This window comes from Verruconis gallopava (genome assembly GCF_000836295.1).
Source record: "Verruconis gallopava strain CBS 43764 unplaced genomic scaffold supercont1.2, whole genome shotgun sequence".
Taxonomy (NCBI): domain Eukaryota; kingdom Fungi; phylum Ascomycota; class Dothideomycetes; order Venturiales; family Sympoventuriaceae; genus Verruconis; species Verruconis gallopava.
This window is the reverse complement of record NW_015622138.1, coordinates 583,649-606,328: the sequence shown is the minus strand read 5'-3', so window position 1 is coordinate 606,328 and position 22,680 is coordinate 583,649. Positions and strand designations below refer to the sequence as shown.

General features: G+C 50.5%; 8 protein-coding genes across 9 annotated transcripts; 4 read left to right on the top strand and 4 right to left on the bottom strand.

Moving 5' to 3' along the window:
* Positions 1-25: 25 nt before the first annotated feature.
* PV09_00712 lies at positions 26-1,878 on the top strand. Of its 2 annotated transcripts, XM_016353491.1 has the most exons (3): positions 26-150; positions 493-957; positions 1,020-1,878. In XM_016353491.1, the coding sequence occupies exons 2-3, from the start codon at positions 558-560 to the stop codon at positions 1,667-1,669; spliced, it is 1,050 nt and encodes a 349-aa protein (XP_016218644.1). In that variant the 5' UTR covers positions 26-150; positions 493-557; the 3' UTR covers positions 1,670-1,878. The 2 variants fall into 2 exon arrangements, with proteins under 2 accessions (XP_016218644.1, XP_016218643.1); XM_016353490.1 differs by lacking the exon at positions 26-150 and having other exon boundaries at positions 198-957.
* Positions 1,879-2,013: 135 nt separating this feature from the next.
* On the bottom strand, positions 2,014-7,072 carry PV09_00711 (uncharacterized protein). The gene is made up of 6 exons (XM_016353489.1): positions 6,638-7,072; positions 6,511-6,588; positions 6,346-6,461; positions 5,431-6,173; positions 2,223-5,377; positions 2,014-2,148 (listed from the first exon to the last, which is right to left on the bottom strand). Exons 1-6 carry the CDS (start codon positions 6,812-6,814, stop codon positions 2,122-2,124), a joined length of 4,296 nt encoding a protein of 1,431 aa, XP_016218642.1. The 5' UTR covers positions 6,815-7,072; the 3' UTR covers positions 2,014-2,121.
* A 305-nt stretch (positions 7,073-7,377) lies between these two features.
* On the top strand, positions 7,378-8,239 carry PV09_00710 (uncharacterized protein). The gene has a single exon (XM_016353488.1). It carries the CDS (start codon positions 7,573-7,575, stop codon positions 8,170-8,172), a length of 600 nt encoding a protein of 199 aa, XP_016218641.1. The 5' UTR covers positions 7,378-7,572; the 3' UTR covers positions 8,173-8,239.
* Positions 8,240-8,257: 18 nt separating this feature from the next.
* PV09_00709 (uncharacterized protein) lies at positions 8,258-9,949 on the bottom strand. Its single transcript, XM_016353487.1, has one exon. The coding sequence runs from the start codon at positions 9,779-9,781 to the stop codon at positions 8,345-8,347; it is 1,437 nt and encodes a 478-aa protein (XP_016218640.1). The 5' UTR covers positions 9,782-9,949; the 3' UTR covers positions 8,258-8,344.
* Positions 9,950-10,524: 575 nt separating this feature from the next.
* Positions 10,525-13,380, bottom strand: PV09_00708 (uncharacterized protein). The gene is made up of 3 exons (XM_016353486.1): positions 13,026-13,380; positions 10,937-12,972; positions 10,525-10,873 (listed from the first exon to the last, which is right to left on the bottom strand). Exons 2-3 carry the CDS (start codon positions 12,846-12,848, stop codon positions 10,647-10,649), a joined length of 2,139 nt encoding a protein of 712 aa, XP_016218639.1. The 5' UTR covers positions 12,849-12,972; positions 13,026-13,380; the 3' UTR covers positions 10,525-10,646.
* A 101-nt stretch (positions 13,381-13,481) lies between these two features.
* On the top strand, positions 13,482-15,149 carry PV09_00707 (L-arabinitol 4-dehydrogenase). The gene is made up of 2 exons (XM_016353485.1): positions 13,482-13,985; positions 14,042-15,149. Exons 1-2 carry the CDS (start codon positions 13,810-13,812, stop codon positions 14,979-14,981), a joined length of 1,116 nt encoding a protein of 371 aa, XP_016218638.1. The 5' UTR covers positions 13,482-13,809; the 3' UTR covers positions 14,982-15,149.
* A 219-nt stretch (positions 15,150-15,368) lies between these two features.
* PV09_00706 (uncharacterized protein) lies at positions 15,369-20,242 on the top strand. The gene is made up of 2 exons (XM_016353484.1): positions 15,369-15,801; positions 15,907-20,242. The coding sequence occupies exons 1-2, from the start codon at positions 15,689-15,691 to the stop codon at positions 19,667-19,669; spliced, it is 3,876 nt and encodes a 1,291-aa protein (XP_016218637.1). The 5' UTR covers positions 15,369-15,688; the 3' UTR covers positions 19,670-20,242.
* On the bottom strand, positions 20,198-22,642 carry PV09_00705 (uncharacterized protein). Its single transcript, XM_016353483.1, has 2 exons — positions 21,883-22,642; positions 20,198-21,788 (listed from the first exon to the last, which is right to left on the bottom strand). The coding sequence occupies exons 1-2, from the start codon at positions 22,342-22,344 to the stop codon at positions 20,844-20,846; spliced, it is 1,407 nt and encodes a 468-aa protein (XP_016218636.1). The 5' UTR covers positions 22,345-22,642; the 3' UTR covers positions 20,198-20,843.
* Positions 22,643-22,680: the final 38 nt, after the last annotated feature.

Below are 22,680 nucleotides of genomic sequence, written 5' to 3'. Positions count from 1 at the left end.
GGTACACCCGGCGCAGATTGCACGACCTGACTTTCAGCTCTGTAGTAGTCTCATTGTGGGCCTAGTGTCCTTTTGAATGGTAATCAAGTGCCAAGACGAGCCGTCTGTTTTTGCTCGGTAACATTATTCTATCTTGGCCTTCAAGCTCAGGTGAGTGTCAAATTTTTTTTTCCCGTCGGAGTGGATCTCGTATACTCCCGCATTTGTCCATCCAAGAAGCAAATGACAGTCTGCTGTACTAGTTTGACTTTGCTTCGATTAGACGATGGATAAATCTGGTTTAGGCTATGAGATTGGCACTGTGGGGGGCATTTGCAGAGGTCGAAGATAACGAACAGTCCGCGTAGAGCTGGTGCAGCGACTCTTGCGCCGCAATACTTGCCTTATGCCAACCCCCATACAATGACCGACTTATTGATCGTACCTGCCTCCAAACGTGCTTTCGCTACAGCATATTATGACAATGTCACGCTTACAAGTCCGAATTCCTAGTCTTCCTACGCCATATTCTCCGCGTACTTCAGCTGTTCCTCCGGATAGGTAGCCCGTTGGGAGCAATGTGTCGCTGGTTCGCATACATCAGTCCTGAGGAGCCGTGCCTTCTTGCAGATGTCCTCATCACGCCCGCGAACTCGATATCGAAGCAATGCTCGGAGCACTATCTCCCAGGTTTGCTTCCTCACGGAAAGGAAACCGACCTAGAGAGAACTAAAGATCAGCTGCTCAAAATGCGGAATAGCTTGTTGAACATGGATGGCTTGGGAATTTGCTGGTTCACTTCAGCCGCTTCAAACTTCGTACGACATGTTGACGGACCTAGACCAGCCCTTTACAAATCCCAGTCCCCTCCTATCAACGATTTTAATTTTCGTGGCCTATGTGAGAACACTGAGACAAAGTGCCTCTTTGCCCACATTCGGGCGAGTAGTGGTAGCGTGGTTACCCCGGTCAACAACCGTAGAGTGGCTCCCTTTGCGCAACCCCATCATTCGAGGATGAAAACTAAGTACGGAGCGCAGATCCTTTTGTCTTTGGTCGCCACGTATTCATGCACAACGGCGTCGTCTCAGATTTCCATGACATTCGTCGCGAATTGACCAATCTACTTGCCTACGATGCGTTCTGCAACATTCTTGGGACCACGGACTCAGAGCATGCCGCGGCACTTTTCATGACACTCCTTACGAAGGGTGGTGACAAAAGCTCATGGGAAGATGAATACTCCCTAGAAGCTATGCACGAGGCTTTGGTGACAACCGCAATTGAGATCACGAAGCTCCAGCGTCGAGTTCTGGGCTCCAAAGCCCGCCCCAACAGCCTCAACTTCTGCGTCACAGATGGCTTGAAAATGGTGGCCATTCGCTTTCGAAACCACGCATCGGAGCAACCTCCATCCCTCTACTGGAGCGAATTCGCAGGTCGAACCCTAAATCAGAAATTCCCAGGGCACCCCGACGGGCCCGACATCGTCAATAAGAGTGCGACGTTTGGACCCGAGGAGAAAATAGGCAAGCATACCATCATCGCGAGCGAGCCTACCACATATGATCCAAAAGAATGGCATCTTATTGAAAAGAACTGTGCATTGACGGTTGACGAAGTAGGAACAGAGACGCAGATTCCTATTGTCTATGACAAGGCTCTCGACGCCGAAGATCCGACTGTGTGACCTTTTATTCACGAAGTAGTCTTTTTGGCGCAGGGCAGCGCAATGACCTGAGAAATGAGAAATGATTTCAATGTAAACAGATGTGAGGTCCTGAATTCAGCAAGTCTGTCCTAGTTCAGCATAATTTTGTTTATCGGCCATTGCTTCGGGTGATTTGAAATCCATCCCGCTCGTTCATTGCTAGCTTACGCTATCGCTATTGGCACTCGGAGGGCTGAGAACTTTTATGCAAAGCCTCTAGTCACAAGTTTACCTATTCAGTTTCGTGCAGGGTTGATTCACTCTGCTCTTCCACTCTATTCCCATTGTGTTGCAGATTTTAGGCAAAAAGCCATTTATTGGTGGTACATAATGTTAAAATTATGGCGTACAGAACGCAAGTAGAACAATACCATAGTCTTGATGTATGATGCTAGACAGACAGAAAATAACATAAATAGTTCCCAACTCGTTTACCTATCAAGAGCTTGCGCTTGGCACTGTCGAAGGTCAGCAATCATTAATACTGACCAATTTTAAAGAAAAATTTTATCTCAAAGAAAGAAAGACTTACCATGGAGAAATAAACCCCACGAGCTTTGAGCAGTTCCTGGTGATTCCCTCGCTCCAAGACCTTTCCAGAACCCAGCACGTAAATGATGTCGGCCTTCTGTATCGTCGCTAGGCGATGAGCAACTGCGATGATGGTCCTTTTTCCATCTCCCGCTGCTTTTTCGATGGCTTCTTGCACAAGCTTCTCTGATTCAGAGTCGAGACTGGACGTGGCTTCATCGAGGAGGAGGACATGAGGATCTCGCATCAGTGCTCTAGCCAAAGCCAGACGTTGACGTTGGCCACCACTTAGAGACACACCTTTCGGGCCAAGATATGTACTATATCCTTCCGGCAGGGAGACGATGAAGTCATGTATCTGAGCGGCTTTGCATGCTTCGTACATCCGTCCCTCGGTAGCTTCGGTCATGTCAACCGATAGGCACACGTTTTCACGAATCGATCCTTCGTATAAGGTGGACTCTTGAGCAACGAGAGACATGTTTGCTCGGTACGCTGGCACATTTAAGTCCTTGATATCTTGTGAGCCGTACATGACAGCACCTTCGTCAGTATCATAAAACCGCTCGAGCAAACTTATGGTGGTCGACTTTCCACATCCGGTTGCGCCGACCAAAGCGACGAATTGACCAGGTTGGATCTCAAGGTTGAGCCCCGTCAGAACCTTCAGGTTACGACTCTTGTAGCTGAAATGCACGTCATTGAAATGAATATCCGGGTTTTCCTCGGGGGGCAGCAGAAACTTGACTTCATGCTCGATCTCGGGCGTCGAAACCCGCGAGCTGAGAATTCGGTTCAGGCCGGCCGTTGCGTTTGCAATATTTGGTGCGAAAGAAAACCATATGCCTGCTGCCATTCCGCCCTGCACAATGGCTTGGAATATAACAAAATACTGAACGAGACCATACTCTCTGCTAGCTAGCAAAGTGCCCCCATACCACAGCATGAAAGCCTGACAAGCCATGTCAACGCTGTTGCTAAGAGCAAAAGCCAAAGTCCATGCAAGTGACCTGATCGTCGCTTTTCTAACATGCTCCGTCATTAGCTTGTCATAACGATCTGTGATAGTAGATTCCAATATCAGAGAAGTGACGGTCCTGAACGCACCCACGGCTTCTACGGCGAATTGCGAGCTAGCTGCGAATACTTTCGCGTTCATGTCTTCAAACTTCAACTCAAGGCGTACTCGAACAAAGCCAGCGCCAAGAGTAAGTGGTAGAATGATGCATGTTCCCACAAGCGAGAGCTTCCATCCATAATAGAATGAAATGGCAAGAGATCCGATCAAGTTGAAAACCGAAACATAAGCCATGCTCATTTGTGCGCCTAAAACCATCTCGATCTGTTCTGGATCAGAGGAGAGGCGAGATGCGATGCTTCCTGGCGAATTGCCCTCAGCATCGAAAAACACAATCCTTTTCCGCAAAATATTCTCCAAATATTCCTGTCGATAATTTTTGGTAACCGTTGCGCCGATCCAATGCGTAGACCATGCAAGAACGAAATAGACTATCAGCAACGCAGAGGCCAGAATAAAAAACATCAAAGCCCAATGGTTTGCTGTGTCTTCCAGTTTCTTCAGGTCGAGCAGAGTGAAAGCATTGACGAGCTGAGCGAAGATGAAGGCCTGAAGAGGAAAGGCTGCACCAGCAGCGCAGCAACCGGCTATAGTGAGAGTGTACTGTGGCCAGAATTGTTTTTGTTCAAGAAGGATTTGCCCAAAACCCTTCATGAAACCAACGCGGCGATAGCCTGACAAAAGGCCATCTTCAGTCATGATTCCATCGGAGCCAGTCGCTTCACCAGTTCTTGTAAGGGATTTAGTTTTGATCAACTGTATGTGCTCCTCCTCTGAGTCATCTTCCTCGTTGCGATCATATTCAACTCCCATGGCTATGTTTTGAGCACGAACTAAGCCGCGATAAATGCCATCTTCTTTCTTCAGTAGCTGCGTGTGCGTTCCTTCCTCCATTACTTGTCCTTTGCGGAGCACAATGATCTTGTCCGCCTTTTTGATAGTTGCTAGACGATGCGCAATGACGATGGTGGTTCGACCTTCCGATGCCCGGTCAAGTGCAGCTTGTACAATCTTCTCTGTTCGAACGTCAATGGCGCTGGTAGCTTCGTCAAGAATGAGTATGGATGGCTTCTTAACAATTGCTCGCGCTATAGCAATGCGTTGCCGTTGGCCACCGCTCAGTTTTATACCAGACTCACCGACGTTGGTCTTATAACCATGGGGAAGCCGCGCAATAAACTCGTCTGCAAATGCCAGCCGACAAGCTTCCTCCACCATCCGATCCTTCTCCTCTTCGGGAATATTCTCGTACCTCGTTCCGCATAGACCATAGGCGACATTGGTGTAGATGGTGTCATTAAACAAAAACGGCTCCTGTTGAACGAGGCCAATTTGTGATCTCCACCATTTGGCGTCAATCGTAGCCAAATCAACATTCCCAATCAGAATTCTGCCTCCAATGCGCGGTCTCTCTGCTCTTGCAGGACCCTCAGTTCCAGATAGCCTTTCTACAATACTAGTCACTCCAACATCGCCTTGCTTTTCTACAACCTCAACCCCATCTGAACTCGCGTGATAATCCACATCTTCAACGTCATATCCTCGCGCTTTCCGGAAGATAAACCCTTGTTCGATAGGGTTGCTTGAATATATTTTCGAAACAAAACCACGTTCTATAGGATTTTGAGAATTGCGTACTGAAGATATTCTCCTTAGCTCGCGGATGGTGACATTCGTACTTCTCGATGACTTTGGTCGACTGAACGATGTTGTAGGATCAGCATATCGTACTACTGTTTGTCGGACAAGCTCCTGCGTCGTGTTGGCAACAATTTGATTTTCTTGCTTCGTCTCCCTCGGCTTCAATTGTTTTGGTACTTGATAATCATCAAGACTATACCACCTTTCAAGCAAGCCGACCACCGTGCTTTTTCCGCTTCCGGACGGTCCAACGATAGCTGTCGTCCTTCGAGTCTCGAAAGTCATACTAACATTGTCTAGAACCTGGACATCTCTGCGGGAAGGATAAGCAAAAGAGACGGAATCGAAATGTATGTCGTTTTCCGAAGAAACCTGGGGTTCCTTCAGGCCAGTCATATCCGGAAAGTCGATATCCAGTGTTGCGAGTATATCGGCGGCTACATTATGTCAACTTCACACAAGAGCATAGTGAGACAGCAACATTTCTTACCAGCAGAAGCTACTCGCGCCATCTGAACTAGAGGTCCGATAATTTGACTGAAAGCCATAACCCCCATCATTACGCTAAACAGAACTACGATGATGTCACCAATGCTGCCAATACGCCCATGAATATATTGTTGCACTCCAAAATAGAAGGTCAGAGCAAATGTGGAGAACATTGCAAATGTTGGGGGAGCAAATGCCAGACCAAGTAGTGGACCAAGTTTTTTGTCGTTCTTGTACTTTTTTTGTAGGAAGTTCTTATGCTTTGCACTCAAGCGATTCTCCGCACAGAATGCAGCCACGATCCTAATCGACGTGAATATCTCGAAAGACAACGCTGAGGCTTGTTCCCCCCAACGCGTAGATTCGACAAAAGCTTCAACAGCATAGGGAAGAACCACGACGTAGAGTATCATAATGGCTGGCAGAGAAGCACTAGCTACCAGCGTGAGGAGCCAGGCCTTGGTGAACGCGACAATGTAGGCACCGATCAACAGTGAGATCGCTTGGAGAAAGATTGCGAATTGTTGAGAGATACCCATTTGTATGATGTTGCTCGACGCAGTGATGCGACTTGCGATCACACCTGGCGGAACAGCGTCCACTACGGCCTGAGGCTGGGTGAAGAGCGCTTTTATGTATGCCAATCGCAACGCAGCAGAAATTCGAAGACCGCTAACTCGGATGCAATACATTGAGATGTACGAGAAGATGAATCTCGCCCAAAACAACCCGAAGATGATGAGACTGCGAGCAAAAGTCAGCGAACCCCAATTTCTTAAGACGCGGCGCACTCTGTAACCATCATCGAACAACCAGATAAACCTTTTGAAAAAGCCGATGTAATGGGAGTTATTGTCAATAGCTCGAGACTTTTTGTTTTGCCGCTATCTTCTATTTGAGAAGCTCCAAGACTTACGAGTTCTTGCTCACAGACTGCATAAACTCAGACTTTGTAACGCCACTTCCTGGAATGAAATAGCCTGTGAAGTTATTGACTAATTTGCCCAGGATCAAGAACATCAATGGCATTGACTGCTGCGGTATGAGCCTTCTTTATATCAAAAAGCAAGGGGTGACGAACCACGCCTGCCGCGAGAGATGTAACCCCACACAATAACATCATTACGGTATCTAATCGGTCTCCAAATGATAGAACTCTCTAGTGTCTGTTTTCAGCTGAGCTTCCCGATTATGGGATGCTAACGTACGAAAAAGTTTTTTACCGACGCGCGCGGCAGGCCTTCTTCTTTGGCAGCCTTCTGAGCAGCCCTCCATTCTCGCAGCTGCTGTATTAACGGTTTTGATTCAAAACCGGGTACAACAGCTTCCTCCACGGGTGCGGAGTCGGGCTTTGCTTCCGAACCACGGGGTGAATTCTTAGGCATTTTGACAGAAAGCACATGGGAACAATATGAACAGCTAAGTTCGGCGAGAGCGAGACGTCTGAGGTAGATATCACAACTCGTCGGCAAGATTTGCAGCTTTTTCGCCGCCTCTCATGATTTCTGGCCACGAGATCACAATCATGATGCCTGTCCCCGATGATGAGGGTACGCGATCCGGTTGCCGCAATTCACGATCGAGGGCATGTCTTCATCGGCGTGTTTGACGCCGACCTGGAGTATAGAGCTCTATGATTGGTGGGTCCCTGCTCTTGACTGCTGGATAAGCTGCCAAATGCGAGCTTCGCGGCCGAGGTTCGAGTCCCTATCCGTCGACATCATGGCGGCACAATGGGAGCATCATCCTGTTCCTTCGTAAACCCTAACGTGCATGAGTTTGGGGTTTAAATTCGAGCCGTATGATTTCATGTGTCAGATTCTTAAGTTCACAAATATGACGCGAAATTGTGGAGACCAAGATACTTTCCCAATGCGGACACGTGCAGATGCGATGATACGAAGTTAACGCTACAATCCGCATTTTGGATCGTATTTGATCTTGAGTCATTCGCCTAGGCACCCAACATCCTTATTTGTCCCTTCGATATGATAGAAAGCTATTGATCAGCAAAACTCAAATCTAGTTCTTTTCACCTCTTTTCTGAACATCTGCATATCTCGTAGCTTTTCATTATCAGTTTGTCACTCGTAATAATCGACGCGAGCTAGCTCGAATACGTGTACATAACTAATTGATCAACATGCCAGACTCTCCAAGTGACACTCCGTTAACTGGAGGGTGTTCCTGTTCCTACGTTCGCTACAAGGTCAATGCTGCACCGTTCGTGATCCATTGCTGCCACTGTCATGAATGTCAACGGTTGACTGGAAGTGCATTTGTCATCAACTATCTGGTCGAATCTTCGCACATCGTTCTGGAAAACGAGGCACAACGGCCGGTCAGCGTACGAACACCATCGACTTCGGGCTATGGCCAGCTGATCCAGCGGTGCCCGAAATGTCAGGTGGCTTTGTGGAGCTACTACGGGGGATCTGGGCCTTTAGTCGCATTCCTGCGAACTGGCACACTCGACTTGCAGTTCCAAGGGAAAATTGTGCCAGATGTGCACATATTCACAAAGACGAAGGTGCCGTGGTTGAGATTGCCGGAAGACAAGCCCTCCTTCGAGGAATTTTACAGTTATGACGAGTATTGGAGTAAGGAGAGTTTGGAGAGACGGAGGGCAATACAGCCAGCTGTAAAAAAATGGAGGGAGAAACAAGAAAAGTTTTGCGATGGGCAAGCTGAAACTCTGGATGAGGCAGCTGTGACGAAAATGCTGGCTGACGTAAAATTGTAACTGATGTTGGTTAAGTTGCTACTTAGACGGATCAAGTCGCATGAGCAAAAACCAACAGGACCCCCCCCCCCCCCCCCCCCCCCCCCAAAAGAAAAGCCAATTACGGTTTTGCTATTTAGGTATCATTTTCAATTTTCGGAACTGTTGATATTCTACACATCAGTCCTGCTATTTATTTGTATACGTGGATAGCCTTAGCATTGCAGTATGCGAGGACACCGTATGGTCCCCACTCGCCACCAACACCACTTTCCTTGTGACCAGAGAAGAAAGCTTGTGGAATTGGCTTCGTGAAGCTATTGATGAACACATTGCCTGCTTCGATGCGTTTGGCAGTCTTCTTCGCTTGCTCAATGTTCTTGGAGAAGATAGAGGCACCAAGGCCGGCATTGGTGTTGTTTGCACGAGCAATCACCTCCTCCTCGTCAGACCATGGCTGCGTTGGAACTATTGGACCAAAAGGTTCCTCCTGGATGATGCGACTGTCGTTTGGTGGGTTGTCAATGATGGTTGGTTGGATGAAGAAGCCCTTGCTTGGGGCAACATCTGGCTCGCCTGCAGCAAATTTATAGCCCTTCTCCTTGCTGTCAGCAAAGAATTGTTTGACCTTCTCGTACTGCATGGAGTTCTGGATGGGGCCGAGCAAGACACCCTCCTCGTCGGACATGCCGACTTTGATGTTCTTGGTAAAGGCAACCATACGCTTAACGAACTCCTCGTAGATAGATTCGTGGATGTACACGCGCTTTGTGGCGACGCAGACCTGGCCAGAGTTGAAGAAGCAACCCATTGTCACCTCAGGTACGGTTTTGTCCATGTCTACGTCAGGATAGACGATGCATGGGTCATTACCACCTAGCTCGAGGGTGACACGCTTTAGAGTTTTCGCGCAGGCCTCCATAATTTTCTTTCCGGTTGCAATCGATCCAGTGAAACTGATTTTGGCGATGCCAGGGTGAGCCGTCAGCATCGGACCAAGCTTGTCATCGCCACCGAGAACCTGTACGACGCCTGGTGGGAAGATCTGCTGGGCGAGTTCAACAAGCTTGAGGGCTGTGTATGGAGTAAATGGCGACGGCTTAACGATGATCGTGCAGCCTGAGAGCAAGGCTGGAGCGATCTTGCCAGTCGACAGGATGAGTGGGAAGTTCCACGGGCAGATAGCACCCACAACACCCAGTGGCTCCCACGTCGTCTCCACCACCTCGGTCTCGTTCTCAAACTTGTGCACCGGAAGCTCGAGCTCGGCATGGAATTTCAGAAAGTCCATGACGGTACTGACCTCCGAGCCAGCAAAGGCACGGGGCTTTCCGGTCTCCTTGCACATAAGATCAGTGAACTCCTTCTGGTAGCCCTCGTACAGATCCTTGAACTTCAAGATCAGTTCTTTGCGTTTCTCAATTGGCGTTTGTGACCAGGATTTGAAGGCCTTGCTAGCTGCCTCAACTGCATCGTCGACGTCTTGTTGTGTTGCAATGGGCACATCCCAGAGCTTTTCACTTGTAGCCGGGTTGATGCCATTGTGTACGTTCTTGCCGGATCGCTGCTTGCCGTCGACGATATTGTAGAACGTGTCAAAGGAGATGTCGATACTCTTGGAGGGCGCCATGGTGCGGGGCGGTTGCTATGACGTCAGGAGGATGTTGCTGGCGTGAAGATAGGGTGAGAAAACGGGAAAATGTACGATGAAGAGAGACTAATATATGTCTTCAGGGCACAGCTACGGAACAGCAGACTTGCTATCTATTTGAAATTCTGGCCCTCGTCTCATGTGTTCGATACAGCGATCTCTGACGCTTTTACCGGAGGGGCACCCTCGTGTAGCCGACTCGTCAGCCAGATGCGGGGTTTGAGCCAAAACCAAACGCCCAGACACCACTGCTTGGATCTAGTTACTATTTGGTCGAAAATTGCCTTCTTTGTACACTGGGCGCGTTTCTCGCTCTTTATCCCGCTTCTTCTGTGCCGCGTTCTATGCCGGGGCATGCTCTGTCGAGCGTCCACGGCGACAAGTTCCTGTTAGGCGTCTGCTCCGTGTATAACCACCCCTGAGCACATGAACGGACTATGATTGCGCAACACATACAAAGCAACGGACGAGTATTGACGGCGATCCTGCACAAAAGAATCCTGAGCGGAAAATAACCGCAGGATCGGGAAAGAGCGTGAAGTCCAAGCACAGGATGCCTTGTTTCGTCGGGAAGGCCTAGAACGAAGTCTTACCAAAGCGAACAGCTTTCGCATCAGTGGTTCCAGGAGAAGCATCTCAGCTTATTGACGGACCCTGCCGACATAGTTGACAGCTCATCCTGGCAAAGCATCGACACCATCGACTCAGCTTATAGAAACCTCTTGATTTAGCGCGAGTGGAGTGGATTGAATTTGGAAGCTAAGCTGAGTGAAACTGCAAAATCGGGCATGTATCGGACGAAAATGCGGCAACTCTAAACTACAGCAAAACGCGATTTTGATGGTTATACGAAAGACCTCCTATCGGCCCGAATGTGTGCGTCTTCCTCTTCTAGTTCGTGCAAGCGTTCATTTGGCAATAAAACAGCCTTGTCGATAGCGACGGGCAAGCCGCGATGACGCCCTCTCAACATCACAGCGCAAAGTATCAATTTGGAGAGCGCGTGCCAAGAACCACAAAAACTATACGCCTGATTCGGCAGGCCGACCGAGATGCCCACCGTTCCGTATCCTGTGAAAGACAATAAGTCAACAAAGACTTTGTCTCGCCTCAAAGGTGCACCGATTGACTTACCTGAAACAACCTCGAAGAGGACGTTGAAGACTGAAAATACCCCAGGATCCTCCTGAAATTGCGAGCCTTCGACAACCATGATGAAGAAGACGGCAAGTGCGAGCCACCAAAGATCATGCGCGAGCTGTGCACGAAGCTGCTGTTGTAAGAAGTATTGCTTGTGTTCTGGCCCTCTGCTCCAGCCGAATCGCCTCAAAATCCAACTTTTGGCTGTTTTACGTTCAATCTCGTAGGCCTCATATCCGGGGTCGTCGGAATATATGCCTAGGCTTCGTTCTTCGTAGACGTTTGAGTTGCGTATCGTTATCGCCACAGGAAACGCCGAGATGTACATCATAATCACGTACAGAACCTGTAGGCTGATGCGTACTGTTGAGATTGGGACAACGTAAAATCCACCAGAGCGGACAGCGAAGGCCTGGAACAGTCCGTCGATGAACTCGATCCCTGGCGGAAGGTCGTCGATGGCGTTATTACCAATATTGAGGATTGCAAAAGCTGCACAATCAATCCCGTTAAGAATGATGACGCTAAGAAAAAGCCACCATGTATGTTCAGATGGAAACATGTTTGTGTAGCATCGTCGAGGATGATCGAGTAAAAACTTTAGCGTGCCGCGGAATTCATCCCATTTTTGGGCCTTTGGAAGGAGTTTGTAGAAAGACCAGACGATTAACCGCAAGAAGACAGGGAAGCATGTGTTTCCAGCTAGAATGAGAAGTCCCATCGTAAGCAGCATATAGATGGCTCTATTGAAGACCGTCATATTTGCGTCAAGTAAACTCATTCCAGAATTGTTAAACGCAGACACTGCATTGAAGACCCCAACCCACCATGGATTCAACCCATTGACTCGTGTCGTGCTTGCGTAGTTGTTACTGACGTAAGCTCCAAGCCCCAGACATCCCAATAGCTGCCACGAGAAGAAGTAAATGGGCACAACCCAGCTAAGAAATGTGACAGCCCGATACTCTTTACCTCCAAGCCGTAGACGATCAGCTTCAGTGAGGTGATGGAATGTAGAGTTCCTAGAAACAGAGGCGGCTGAGGCCAGATCGCGATTTTCATGACGATGTATCGAGTGATGGAATTTGAGACGAACATCGCTATGCATAGTCAAAGGGCTGCGAGTCCTGCTTGGTGGTCTGGCTCCCACTCCAGAGAATGTCAGCACTCTACGAATTTGAGAGCCAGAGTCATGATGGAAGCGGGTGTCAGCGCCGAAGGAGATATGGTCGTGCCGTGCGCCGTCCAACGTCCTCTCAACAGATAGTGAATGACGTACAAGAGTAGCGTCATCTGCCCTGGTGGAAAGGTCCGTTGGTTTCGTCTCCTGTGAACCATCAAGATTCAGCGCTAGTCCCGGCGCAGACCTGAACTCTCTCAGGGGAAGACCAAGTGCCGATCCCTGGTTATCGGTGTTTCGTAGAACATCATCTTCCGGGACTGTGGGTTGTACAGCGTCTTGATCTCGTGATTCTTGCTGAGCCTGAACAGTCTCATCGATAATATGGCTGGGGGTCCTTTCATGCTCAAGCAGGTTCTGGAAAACCTTCTCAAACGCCCGTCGACGAATATGCACCACAAATGCAGACACAAAGATGGCAGAGCCAGCGATGATCAGAAAAAACAGCACGACCTGCTGAAATGTGTTCAAAGTGGACAGATTTATAGTGTTTAGGCCAGCCTCGGTCATAGCCGAAACGGCCAAAAACAGAGCGTCGACGAACTGGACGCTGTGGGACGGCGTAGACGAGCCATAAATGATACCAGCTGACACCAGGGTCGTCACGATGAAGTACAAGTAGTGCAACGTAATAAAGTTCAGTTCCGGTAGATAACTACGAGCTTTTCGTCCGAAGCGTCGAAACAACTTCAGACGTGTTTTTAGTGGTGAGAGAAAGGCCGCCATGGTGAGTATGTGGATTTTTTGAGACGGCAAGACCTGATCCTAGAATGCCTGCTGCGCTGGCAGCTGGAGCCGCCACCAAGGTTATACTGTCGAAGTCTATGGTCTTGTGAATGCATAGGGTGAACTACAGGACGTTAACAACTGAATGTGGACAGGCTACGGAAGGCAGACTAGTACTCTGGGAACACTTCGAAAAGCTTAGCGTAGGCATTATTGGGCCATGATAATGGAATCGCCTGGCACGTCGTTTTAAGTCTGTGAAGTTTGATCGCTGATGTTACAGGACAAGCTGGCCGTTGGGCTTCAGGTTTTGTTTGGAACGGTGTTGAGTTGAACAGCGCGGTCTGGGCGAGATAACGTAGCAGAGAAAAAAGGTCCCTGGGCGCGTTCTGGCATTTCGGCCCTTCTCCCTTGGCGCCGATCGTTTGCTGGGGACGCATTGCCCACGTCTGGATCGCATCCATCCTTTTTTGGATTCTCTTGAGAAACCACTATTCGCCGAAATGTCTCTCGCGAAATCGAACGTGGTTATATGTGCGCCTGTGGTAAAACGTACGCCAGAAGAGTGATGACCGCATCACCTCGCTTGTCGTTTCGCCGATCCCGGACCAGCAATGCACCGATGTGCGGCCACGCGATGCCCGTTCTCAACCTTTCGTATCACACGGGCGCTTTTAGAAGAGCAGACATGACGCCTGTGGTTCCTCCAATCAGCTCTGTGGCATCTGGCTTAGCCTGTCGGATGCCCCAAAAGCGATGTACGGCCACAATCACGGAGTTTATAGTGGGGTACAGTGTCTGCTCCACAAGAATGTGATGCTACATAAAGGCAGCGGCCGGCGACGGGCTTCTGGGTGAACCGAACGATTGCTTCCCACCTGTATCCATTTGTTTTTCCGCCTACTATCCGACGGCTCCATTGTATCGTTGCGTTAGTTAAGACACTTTGTTTCCACTCACCATGTCTAGCACGACAACGGAGATCAGAGTCACCAAGCCCAACATCGGAGTTTATACCAATCCAGCGCACGATCTATGGATCGGCCCCGCAGAGCCTACGGTTGAGAGCCTGGCCAGCAGTGAGTCCCTCAAGGAAGGCTATGTCACTATCGCTATAAAGAGCACCGGCATCTGCGGGTACGACTGATTGCACGGTGATTTCGATTGCACGGGAAGGCTTACAAAGCGTACAGGTCCGACGTGCATTTTTGGCACGCGGGTTGCATAGGGCCAACGATGGTTGTCCGCGACAACCATATACTTGGTCACGAATCGGCCGGACAGGTCATCGCAGTCCATCCGTCGGTGACGTCTCTCAAAGTCGGCGACCGCGTTGCTATCGAGCCCAATATTCCCTGCTTCGCATGTGAACCTTGCCTCACCGGGCGCTACAACGGCTGCCCCAACGTGCAGTTCCTGTCGACGCCACCAGTTAACGGCTTGTTGAGGCGATATGTAAATCACCCGGCCGTGTGGTGTCACAAGCTTCCAGATAATTTGACGTATGAAGATGGTGCCATGCTTGAGCCTTTGAGCGTGGCCTTGGCTGGTATCAAGAGGGCGGATGTTAGGCTCGGCGATGCAGTGTTGGTCTGTGGGGCGGGTCCAATCGGTCTGGTCACTGCTATGTGCTGCAGGGCGGCAGCATGTGAACCCCTTGTCATCACAGATATTGACGAGGGTAGGTTGAAGTTCGCGAAGGAGGTCATTCCTGGCGTCAAGACGCTGCAGGTCAGGATTGGCGAGTCATCAGAGGACTTCGCCAAACGAGTCGCGGATCTAATGGAAGGAGACGAACCGTCCATTGCCATGGAATGTACAGGCGTGGAATCGTCCATCGCAGGGGCCATAGCATCTGTGAAGTTTGGTGGCAAGGTGTTCGTGATCGGTGTTGGCAAGAACGAAATTAAGATGCCATTCATGCTGTGTAGCGTGAAGGAGGTAGATTTGCAGTTTCAGTACAGGTACTCGAATACATGGCCAAGAGCGATCAGACTGATGAAGAGCGGGCTGGTCGACTTGAAGAAGCTCGTCACGCATCGATTCACTTTAGACCAGTCTGTGGAGGCGTTCAAGACGGCCGCCGATCCGAAGACTGGGGCAATCAAGGTGCAGATTCAAAGCATGGACTGAGAACCAGCGGCACGGTCTGGATGGATACATTGCACAAGTGTAGTTACATCTTATTTACCCACATATTGAAGCGTCAAATGACACATGTTGAATGGCCAGGACGAGCACACAGATTCGGTTGAGACCATCCACGTCTGGGGAGACGATATTGAATGAATAAGGCCATCGACGGTTCAAATCCAAATCTCCAAGGCCTTGGTCCTAGACATGCCGACGCTGCAGAATGAATGCAAAGGAAAAGACGAGAAAAAAATGGATTTGAATTTTCGCTGGTGAGCAACGTCATGCAAACGAGCGTTGATTGGCTGGTCCTGAGGTGAAACCACATCGGGGTTAGCTGGTCTTCGAAGGAGACATGTTGGCAAGCCTGTGCACCAACTTTTGATCCCCGAACACCACGCAAAACATCGTTCTCGCGCGCGTTCGTCACTTAGAATTGGCCTTCAATTTCGCACGTAGCGCGTCTCATCTCGCAAAAGTCGGGGCTCACTCACGGCACCCCCCCGAGCGTCCCTCATAGCTAGACACAAGGCATCGTCGCCAAACCGCGTCCACGACGCTTCTTACATCGCCCACAACGGCGTACACACACGGGTCGGCCTAAATCATACGCAAGCGCATGGAAGTTATATAGGTGCTGCAGTTGCTTCCGTCGGCCGCGCCACTTTTCTTGCACTTAGGCTCTGGGGGAGGATACGACGCAGTCAATGTCGAAGAGAAGCGCCTCAGAGTACATTACCAAGGACGGCATTGGAAGTATGCAAGGGCAAGATGATGCTCCTGTTCAGCGAGCAACAGCTGCGCAGCTTGCGAACCGCAAGTAAGTTCTGCCGACGCGTGCGCGCAACGGCTGCAGGCCTTGGTCGCGATCATCGTCAAAAGACTTTGTTTTGTATGCGCGATAGCTAATGTGTTTTGCCAATAGAATCGCTCAGGCGCGCGGCCGTAGCGGAGCCAGACATCGTACCGCACAATCAAGTGGCTTTTCGACGCCCAGTACATTTGGGAGCTCAACCTCCCAGAGCTTTCCTCCTGTGAACGGTCCCTCTGCCGTAGGCAACGGAACGGCGAGTGTTTCCTTCGGAGGTTTCGGGTCTGGTGGCATCGGCAGCAGTTCGACCTTTAATTTCAGCGCTGGAGGTATTGGTACAATCAACAACCCGTTCGCGCAACAGAGTCAGCAACCGTCAACAAATGGTGCAGGCTCAGGTAGCATCTTCAACTTCGGAGGCGGTCAGTCGCAAACGAGCTCTCCATTTCAGTTTGGCAGTACGCAGCCTCAACAGCCAGCGTCCAACATTTTCGGCGCGTCGCAAACGCAATCAACACCTACGTTTGGTGGATTTGGAGCCTCGCAGTCGACAGGGACGACAAGCCTGTTTAGCACATCTACATCACAACCTGCCTCGATATCAGGTTTTGGCGGATTTGGCTCTTCATCTAGCGCTACTACCACGAATTCATCGAATCTATTCAGTGGAACATTTGGTCAGTCCGCTGCGCCGTCAACATCGACGCCTGCGCCAAGCTTTGGGGGCTTCGGACAAGCAGCACCTTCGTTTGGTCAGACAAATGGAGACTCTATGATGTCTATCACGCCCGAGTCATCACCTCAAAAGAGACTGGGCTGGAACAAAGATGTTACAAACGGGATGGCAGATGCACAGAACGACGGAGCCGAATCACCAGATCGGCCACCGCACGTCGAACAGGAGAGTGGGACACGACCGAATCCGTTCCAGAATATCCAACGTGCAAACCCGCCAGCACCGACGCCCAAACCAGCAGAGCCCAAACCTGCATCAGCACCTTTATTTAGCTTTAGCCAACCAGCTGCAGTTGAGAAGTCGACAGAGCTTGGAAAGTCGCAAGAGCAGGAAAAGGAAAATCAAAAGCCAAGTCTGTTTGCTTCAGCTAAGCAAACAAGCACGGAAGCACCAACAAACCCATTTGCGACAATCCAGCGAATGTCTCAATCCACACAGTCGCCACTCTCGCAAACGCCGTCACAGCCAGAGCAACCAAAGTCGCTCTTTGCCAGCACACCAATCACAGCACAGTCTTCCAGTTCTCCTGCAAAGCCATCTTTATTCAACCCATCCACAACGTTGTCCAGTTTTAGTAAGCCGGCAGAAAATGTCCCGCTTTCACAGCCGGCTCCTCAGTCTGAGCCTGAGCCAACGCGTATTCAGTGGGGCAAAGTCGACACCTCGTCAAAGCCAGCGGAGACCATCTTTTCGAAGCCCACAGCTGTGTCCCTAGCACCTGAGCCTTCACCTGCTCCTCAATCGCCCGAGAAGGCAGCTACTCTTCCAACGCCAAGCACTGCAAAATCCGCCTTCTTTCAACAACTCTTACCGATTGTCTTACGGGAAGACAACTTGCAGGCTCCAAACCAAAGTCTCAACTCGGAGGAAAAGACGTCATGGTATCAGGTCTTGAAACTGAAGCGTCTGAATCAGATATTCAGTCAGATGTGGAGCAAGGCACCTGATCATGCAGACTTGTCGTCTTATTGCCGAGATTATATTTTGCTGGCAGCTGAGATAAAGAAACCAACAGAAAACGGCCGTTTAGGTGGCATAGCAACTGTCCCTAAGGAAGGTACGAACAAACGCAAAGCATCACCATCAGAAGAGCAAGAGCCGGAGAAGAGACCGAAGACGAACGGAGACGCTCCAGCATCTGAAACTGGGAGCAAATTTCAAAGCATCTTCGAATCGTCGGGGCAGAAGAACAATATTTTCCAGGGCACAAGCAATATTTTCGCTGCTGCAAGTCCTACTCCAGCCAAGACCGCCAACATCTTCGCACAAAGCACAGCATCCCCAGCACCAGCGCCTTCGCCAGCTAAGAGTCTGTTTTCTTCTTCCACGGCTGCACCCGCGTCCTCAGGTAGCAGTCTCTTTAGCAGCAAGTCTAATGCAACACTGGCGAACTCAACAGAGGCAAATTCTACCAACGTATACTCCAAAGAAAGTACAGCGTCCGCTACTTCGACAACTCCAGCATCAGGCGGTACCAGCGTGTTTCAGTTTAAGCCAGTTGGGACCTCAAAGGCGAGCAGCGCGCCTCCAGCTACAACATTTGTAGGCTTCAAGCCTACGAATAACTCAACAGCCTCTTCATCTGCAGGCCCTCCAAAGTTGGATGCTAATGCTTCAGCAAGCAGCTTTCTGAGTCAATTTGCTAAGAGTGCTGAAGAAACAGCGAAGGAAGCAAAGAGAAAAGCTATGTTGGAAGACTACGACTCGGATGAAGAGACGAAAGAAGAGTGGTCAGCAAGATATGATCGTGAGCAAGAAGAAAAGAAGAAGAAGCTTGCCGCATCTGCCACTAGCAGTTTCAAGTTTACTCCGACTTCAAGTGTGGCCGGTAGTAATGCCGGCTCAGGTGACGAGGCGGAATCGAAAGCAAAGCCTTCGTTCCTCGCACCACCTACGACGAACAGTTTATTTTCTGGCCTGTCAAGAACCCCAAGCCCTGTGTCTGCGGCCTCGCCATCAGGTTCTGTATTTGACATGCCGCGTTCAAACACGCCTGGTCAGCTTAGCAAAGATAATCCGTTTGCAAACCTTTCACGTCAAGCTTCGGAGAAAGGAGATGCCGATGATGAGGACGAGGATTCATCAGCTGACGGAGACGTGCAGTCACTGGATGAAACAAACGAGGAAGGACAAAATACCAATGGAGAAGCGACACCGAAAGTTAACGGTGTGCAGAAACGAGTCGGGCCTTTCGAGGAGGATGAATCTGAGGAATCACGGCCGACGACACCGAAGCCTGCCGAAGAGCGGAAGGACGGCCTGTTTGGTCGCGTTTCTAGGGATCCACCAGTTTCCGGCGACCGAACGCCTCTTGCCACAACAGGCGCCAATACCAGCAGTGTGTTCAGCACTTCAGCTACAACAGCGGGTATTTGGACGCCGAAGGATCCTATTAAGTTTGCCAACAAGGACACTTCTTCCGAGGGTGAAAAGGAGACGGCTAAGAAGCCGTTGTTCAACTTCGCCCCAGTCGGAAGTTCATCACAAGCGCCTCAATCTGTCTTTAGTGGCCTATTTGCTGGTACGCAGAATAGTTCGGCTACACCATCCGGGCCCGCCACACCCTCGCTCTTTGCAAATCTTAATGCTTCAGCCTCCAAGCCTTCTGGTGGAAACTCGCTTCTCGCTCCACCATCAGGGGCGACCTCTGTATTTAGTACGCCGGGGTGGAACTCTCGTGCGTCAAGCGTCGCACCTTCCGATGTGTCAGGCGCGGAGTCGACGGCTGGCGAGGGCGAAGAACCCAAGCCCGATGTTCAAATTGATATCTCCGACATGGCAAAGGACAAAGAGGGTCATGAAGTCATCTTCGAATCGTCAAAAGTTAAAGCGACGCGCTTTGAAAAGGCCGACGAGGCGGCCAAACGCGCCGAGGGCTGGCAAGTCATTGGAGTTGGACCTATTGCCATCTTGAAAAATGATGATACCGGCGTGGTCTCTATACTCATGCGCACAACACCATCGGGCAAAATTATCATCAATACCCGCATGAGCAGTATTCTCAAGGCAGAGGTCATGAAGAAGAGAGCGCGCATCATCATCCTTTCTAAATCTGGTCCTGAGCCTCACCTAATCAGCTTCCAGACAGAGGACGATTGCAAAGCTTTCGTGGATGCTTGCAAGGCGAATGGAGCGAAGTAGAGCATTTACGTCTAGAGGGGATGGAGAGTACGAAATCAACGTAGATAAGGTGGTTGACGGATGCTGGCGGTCTTAAACACGCACATTCTGCTTTCCCTTGCCTGGCACTGTTCCTCTCCGGGGGCTTGACGCATATGACGACTTTGAGAGGAACGTCGTGTTGTCCTAGACGAGGAAGTTTCAATTGTGCTGCAGGTTACATGCGCCCGAACGAGCCCACTGAAGTCTTGCACGGGAACATGCATGGACTCTATTCACCCTTGGATCTTTTGACAACTGGTCTACCGTTCATTGTAATAGCTTTTTCTTTTTTTTTTTTATTTTCATCTTCTTTTTGGGTTGAAGCGTACCGGCAACAAACTAGGTAAGATATCATGGAAGAATTACTGCATATGGGCGGGCGCGTTTTGTACACATTCTTAACAAGGTCTTGTTGCTTTTCACTTTTCTTTCGAGAATATACACTGGCATGAACTAGCGTCGCCTAGCGTGGCAAGGCGCTTTATCGCGTAGGATGTATAAAATTGGCTCTTCATAATCTAGCATGAGAGACACACAGAATCCCTTCTTTCCGTCTCATTTCACGCATTCGATCCAGATGTCTTCACCCTTCTTTTGCGTTCGCGATGGAGAGTTTCCCGAAACGTTTCAAAGGGTCTCGACCCCAAGGCGACAGAAGCGGACAGAACCCACGGAGAACTGAAATTTGATGACGCACATCAACAACCAAAAAAAAAAAGGATGCAGCGGTTTGGCGACGAGTATTTATTGTGTGTATGTGTGCTAAAAAGTGGCCGAAGTGTTCGCCGTTCTCAACTTCCCTTTGCCAGCAAACTACCCAGATACTTTTGAAAGCATGACTCTGTGCCCGCGAACTGGCGACCATCGTCGCTTCATCCATACCAAGGTATTTCATACTCCAGGCACGTACTTGTTCGCCTCGTACCGTCGCCATCATCACATTCGTCCGTAGTGCAGACCGCGCGCGGGCGTCCCTACGTGTCCAAGCAAGATGCAGCAAAAGAGTAATGAATGCCACGCCTTATCGAGTGGAATATACAAATATCATTCCTTGCTCCCATTGAATAGACCCCTCTTTGTTCAAGTCGATGCTTCCGTACACGCTTTTCGTTTGAGAACGCAATGGAAACAATGTTGAAGAAAAGCCTTGCGTTCAGGTACCGCCTAATAGGAATTCTATTGCGCCCTGCACGCTGCCCCCGCTTCTCCGTAGAGCCTGAATGTTCCGGTCAAACTCGAAGAAGCCCATGTCGTTCAGCTGTCTCAGCTGCTCCGCATACCGCTCCTCGGGGGGTCGGTCGTCGGGGGGAGCGGGCGAGCCGCCGGCCATTGCCCACGGATTTCCGGCGCCAAATAGAGCCGCAAAAGGATTTGTCTGGTTGCCTTCCGCTGCGGTGCCTGTCGCTTCGGGTCCTGCTGGCGGCGTGCCGAACATGGCGCGCATCATATCTGGATTTTGCATCATCTGCCGAGCCATCTCAAAGATGTCGCTATTTGTTCCTCCAGCGCCGGTTCTGGCTCCTGTGGCCCCGCCAAAGAGATTCGCGAAAGGATTTGGTTGTTGTGGTTGGTCTGTGGTCGTGGAGGGAGTACCTTGTCCGCCTGCGGAGCCTGTTGGCGGAGGCGAAGTTGAAGAAGTTGTACCCTGCGCACTTGCCAGAGGAGAACCGAAGATCGCTGCGAAGGGGTTCGCTTGCGCCGCACCAGTCTGGGTGGGAAAACCACCGAACAAACCCATATTGCCAAATGGGTTGGGCGGTTGATTCTGCGTGTTCCCACCGGTCGCGCCGTTACCTGTTGTGTTTGCGGCGCCCGACGTGGTGTCAGTGGCCCCAGGCATAGGAAAAGCCCCGCCAGCGTCACCACCAAGCTGACGTTGCATCTGCAGCTGCATGCGCAGCATTTCGGGGCTGAACATTAGGCGTCGCATTTCAGGATTGCGGATTATATTCCGAAGCATAGGATTGTTGGCGATCATAGGCTGCTGCTCCAGTATGCGTAGCACGTCTGGATTGTTCATGCTTTCGTTAAACATTTGGGCGAAGTTCGGGTCGTCTAACATGCGGAGCATTTCCTCAGGACCCGGCGGTGCTCCCATCTGATCACAAGACATGTTAACTTCCGTTGTTCCAATGTCAATCGGCAAGCTGATCCCCAAACCGCGGGAGGTGGCGAGAACACAGAAAACTTACTCCTCCATCTGCCCCGAACATGGAGGCATTCGGCAGTCCATGAAAACCGGCGTAACGGGCACCTGTCAAGCCAGCAAGTGGGTTGTTACCCGTGCCAGTTGCCATGGTGGGCACGGCAGGCGGGACGGCAGGTGTAGCGCCCGCAGACGAGGTGCTTGATGCAGGATTCTGTCTTGCATTGCTGGCGGCGCCCTTCACCATGTGTATCGTGTTGCCGTCAGCTACCTTGTAGGTAGCCAGTGTGTCTGCATCTTTTAGTACTCTGCCCGAATAGATCAACCGTATGCGCTCGACGGGCACATCTGCGTATTCGGGTGCGGACAGCTTTGCCTTAAGTTCGGAGATTGGTGTGGAGACGGGCAAGGTGAGGACGAACTTCTGCTCGTTGGAAGCCTTAATGTTGAACGTAATCTGGCGCTCGGCTTCGGAGGCGTCTCCTGATGGGTCCTGATTGTGTGCCATGGCAGAGATAGCCCAGGTCGGCGGGTGGAAAGACGAGGTAATAGACGCGGGCGGCCAGAGGTTTTGCTAGGTGGGGGGGTAAGCCCAAGATGCAGGGATGGGAGAATGAGACTACGTTGGCGACACGTATGGTAGGATACTGGAGAGAAAACGCGGTGTTTGTGCGCAAGATAAGAAGAAGACGGGGGGAAGGTGATTTCTGAGGCGAGGTTGGAGACAGGTGGTGGACATGACAAGCAAGCCAGCAAGCAAGCAAGCCCGCAGGCCCGCCAGCGCCGGACTGCTGAGGCAACACGACCGGCGCTTGCAGGCCAAAAGAGCGCATTGAAGCTTCTC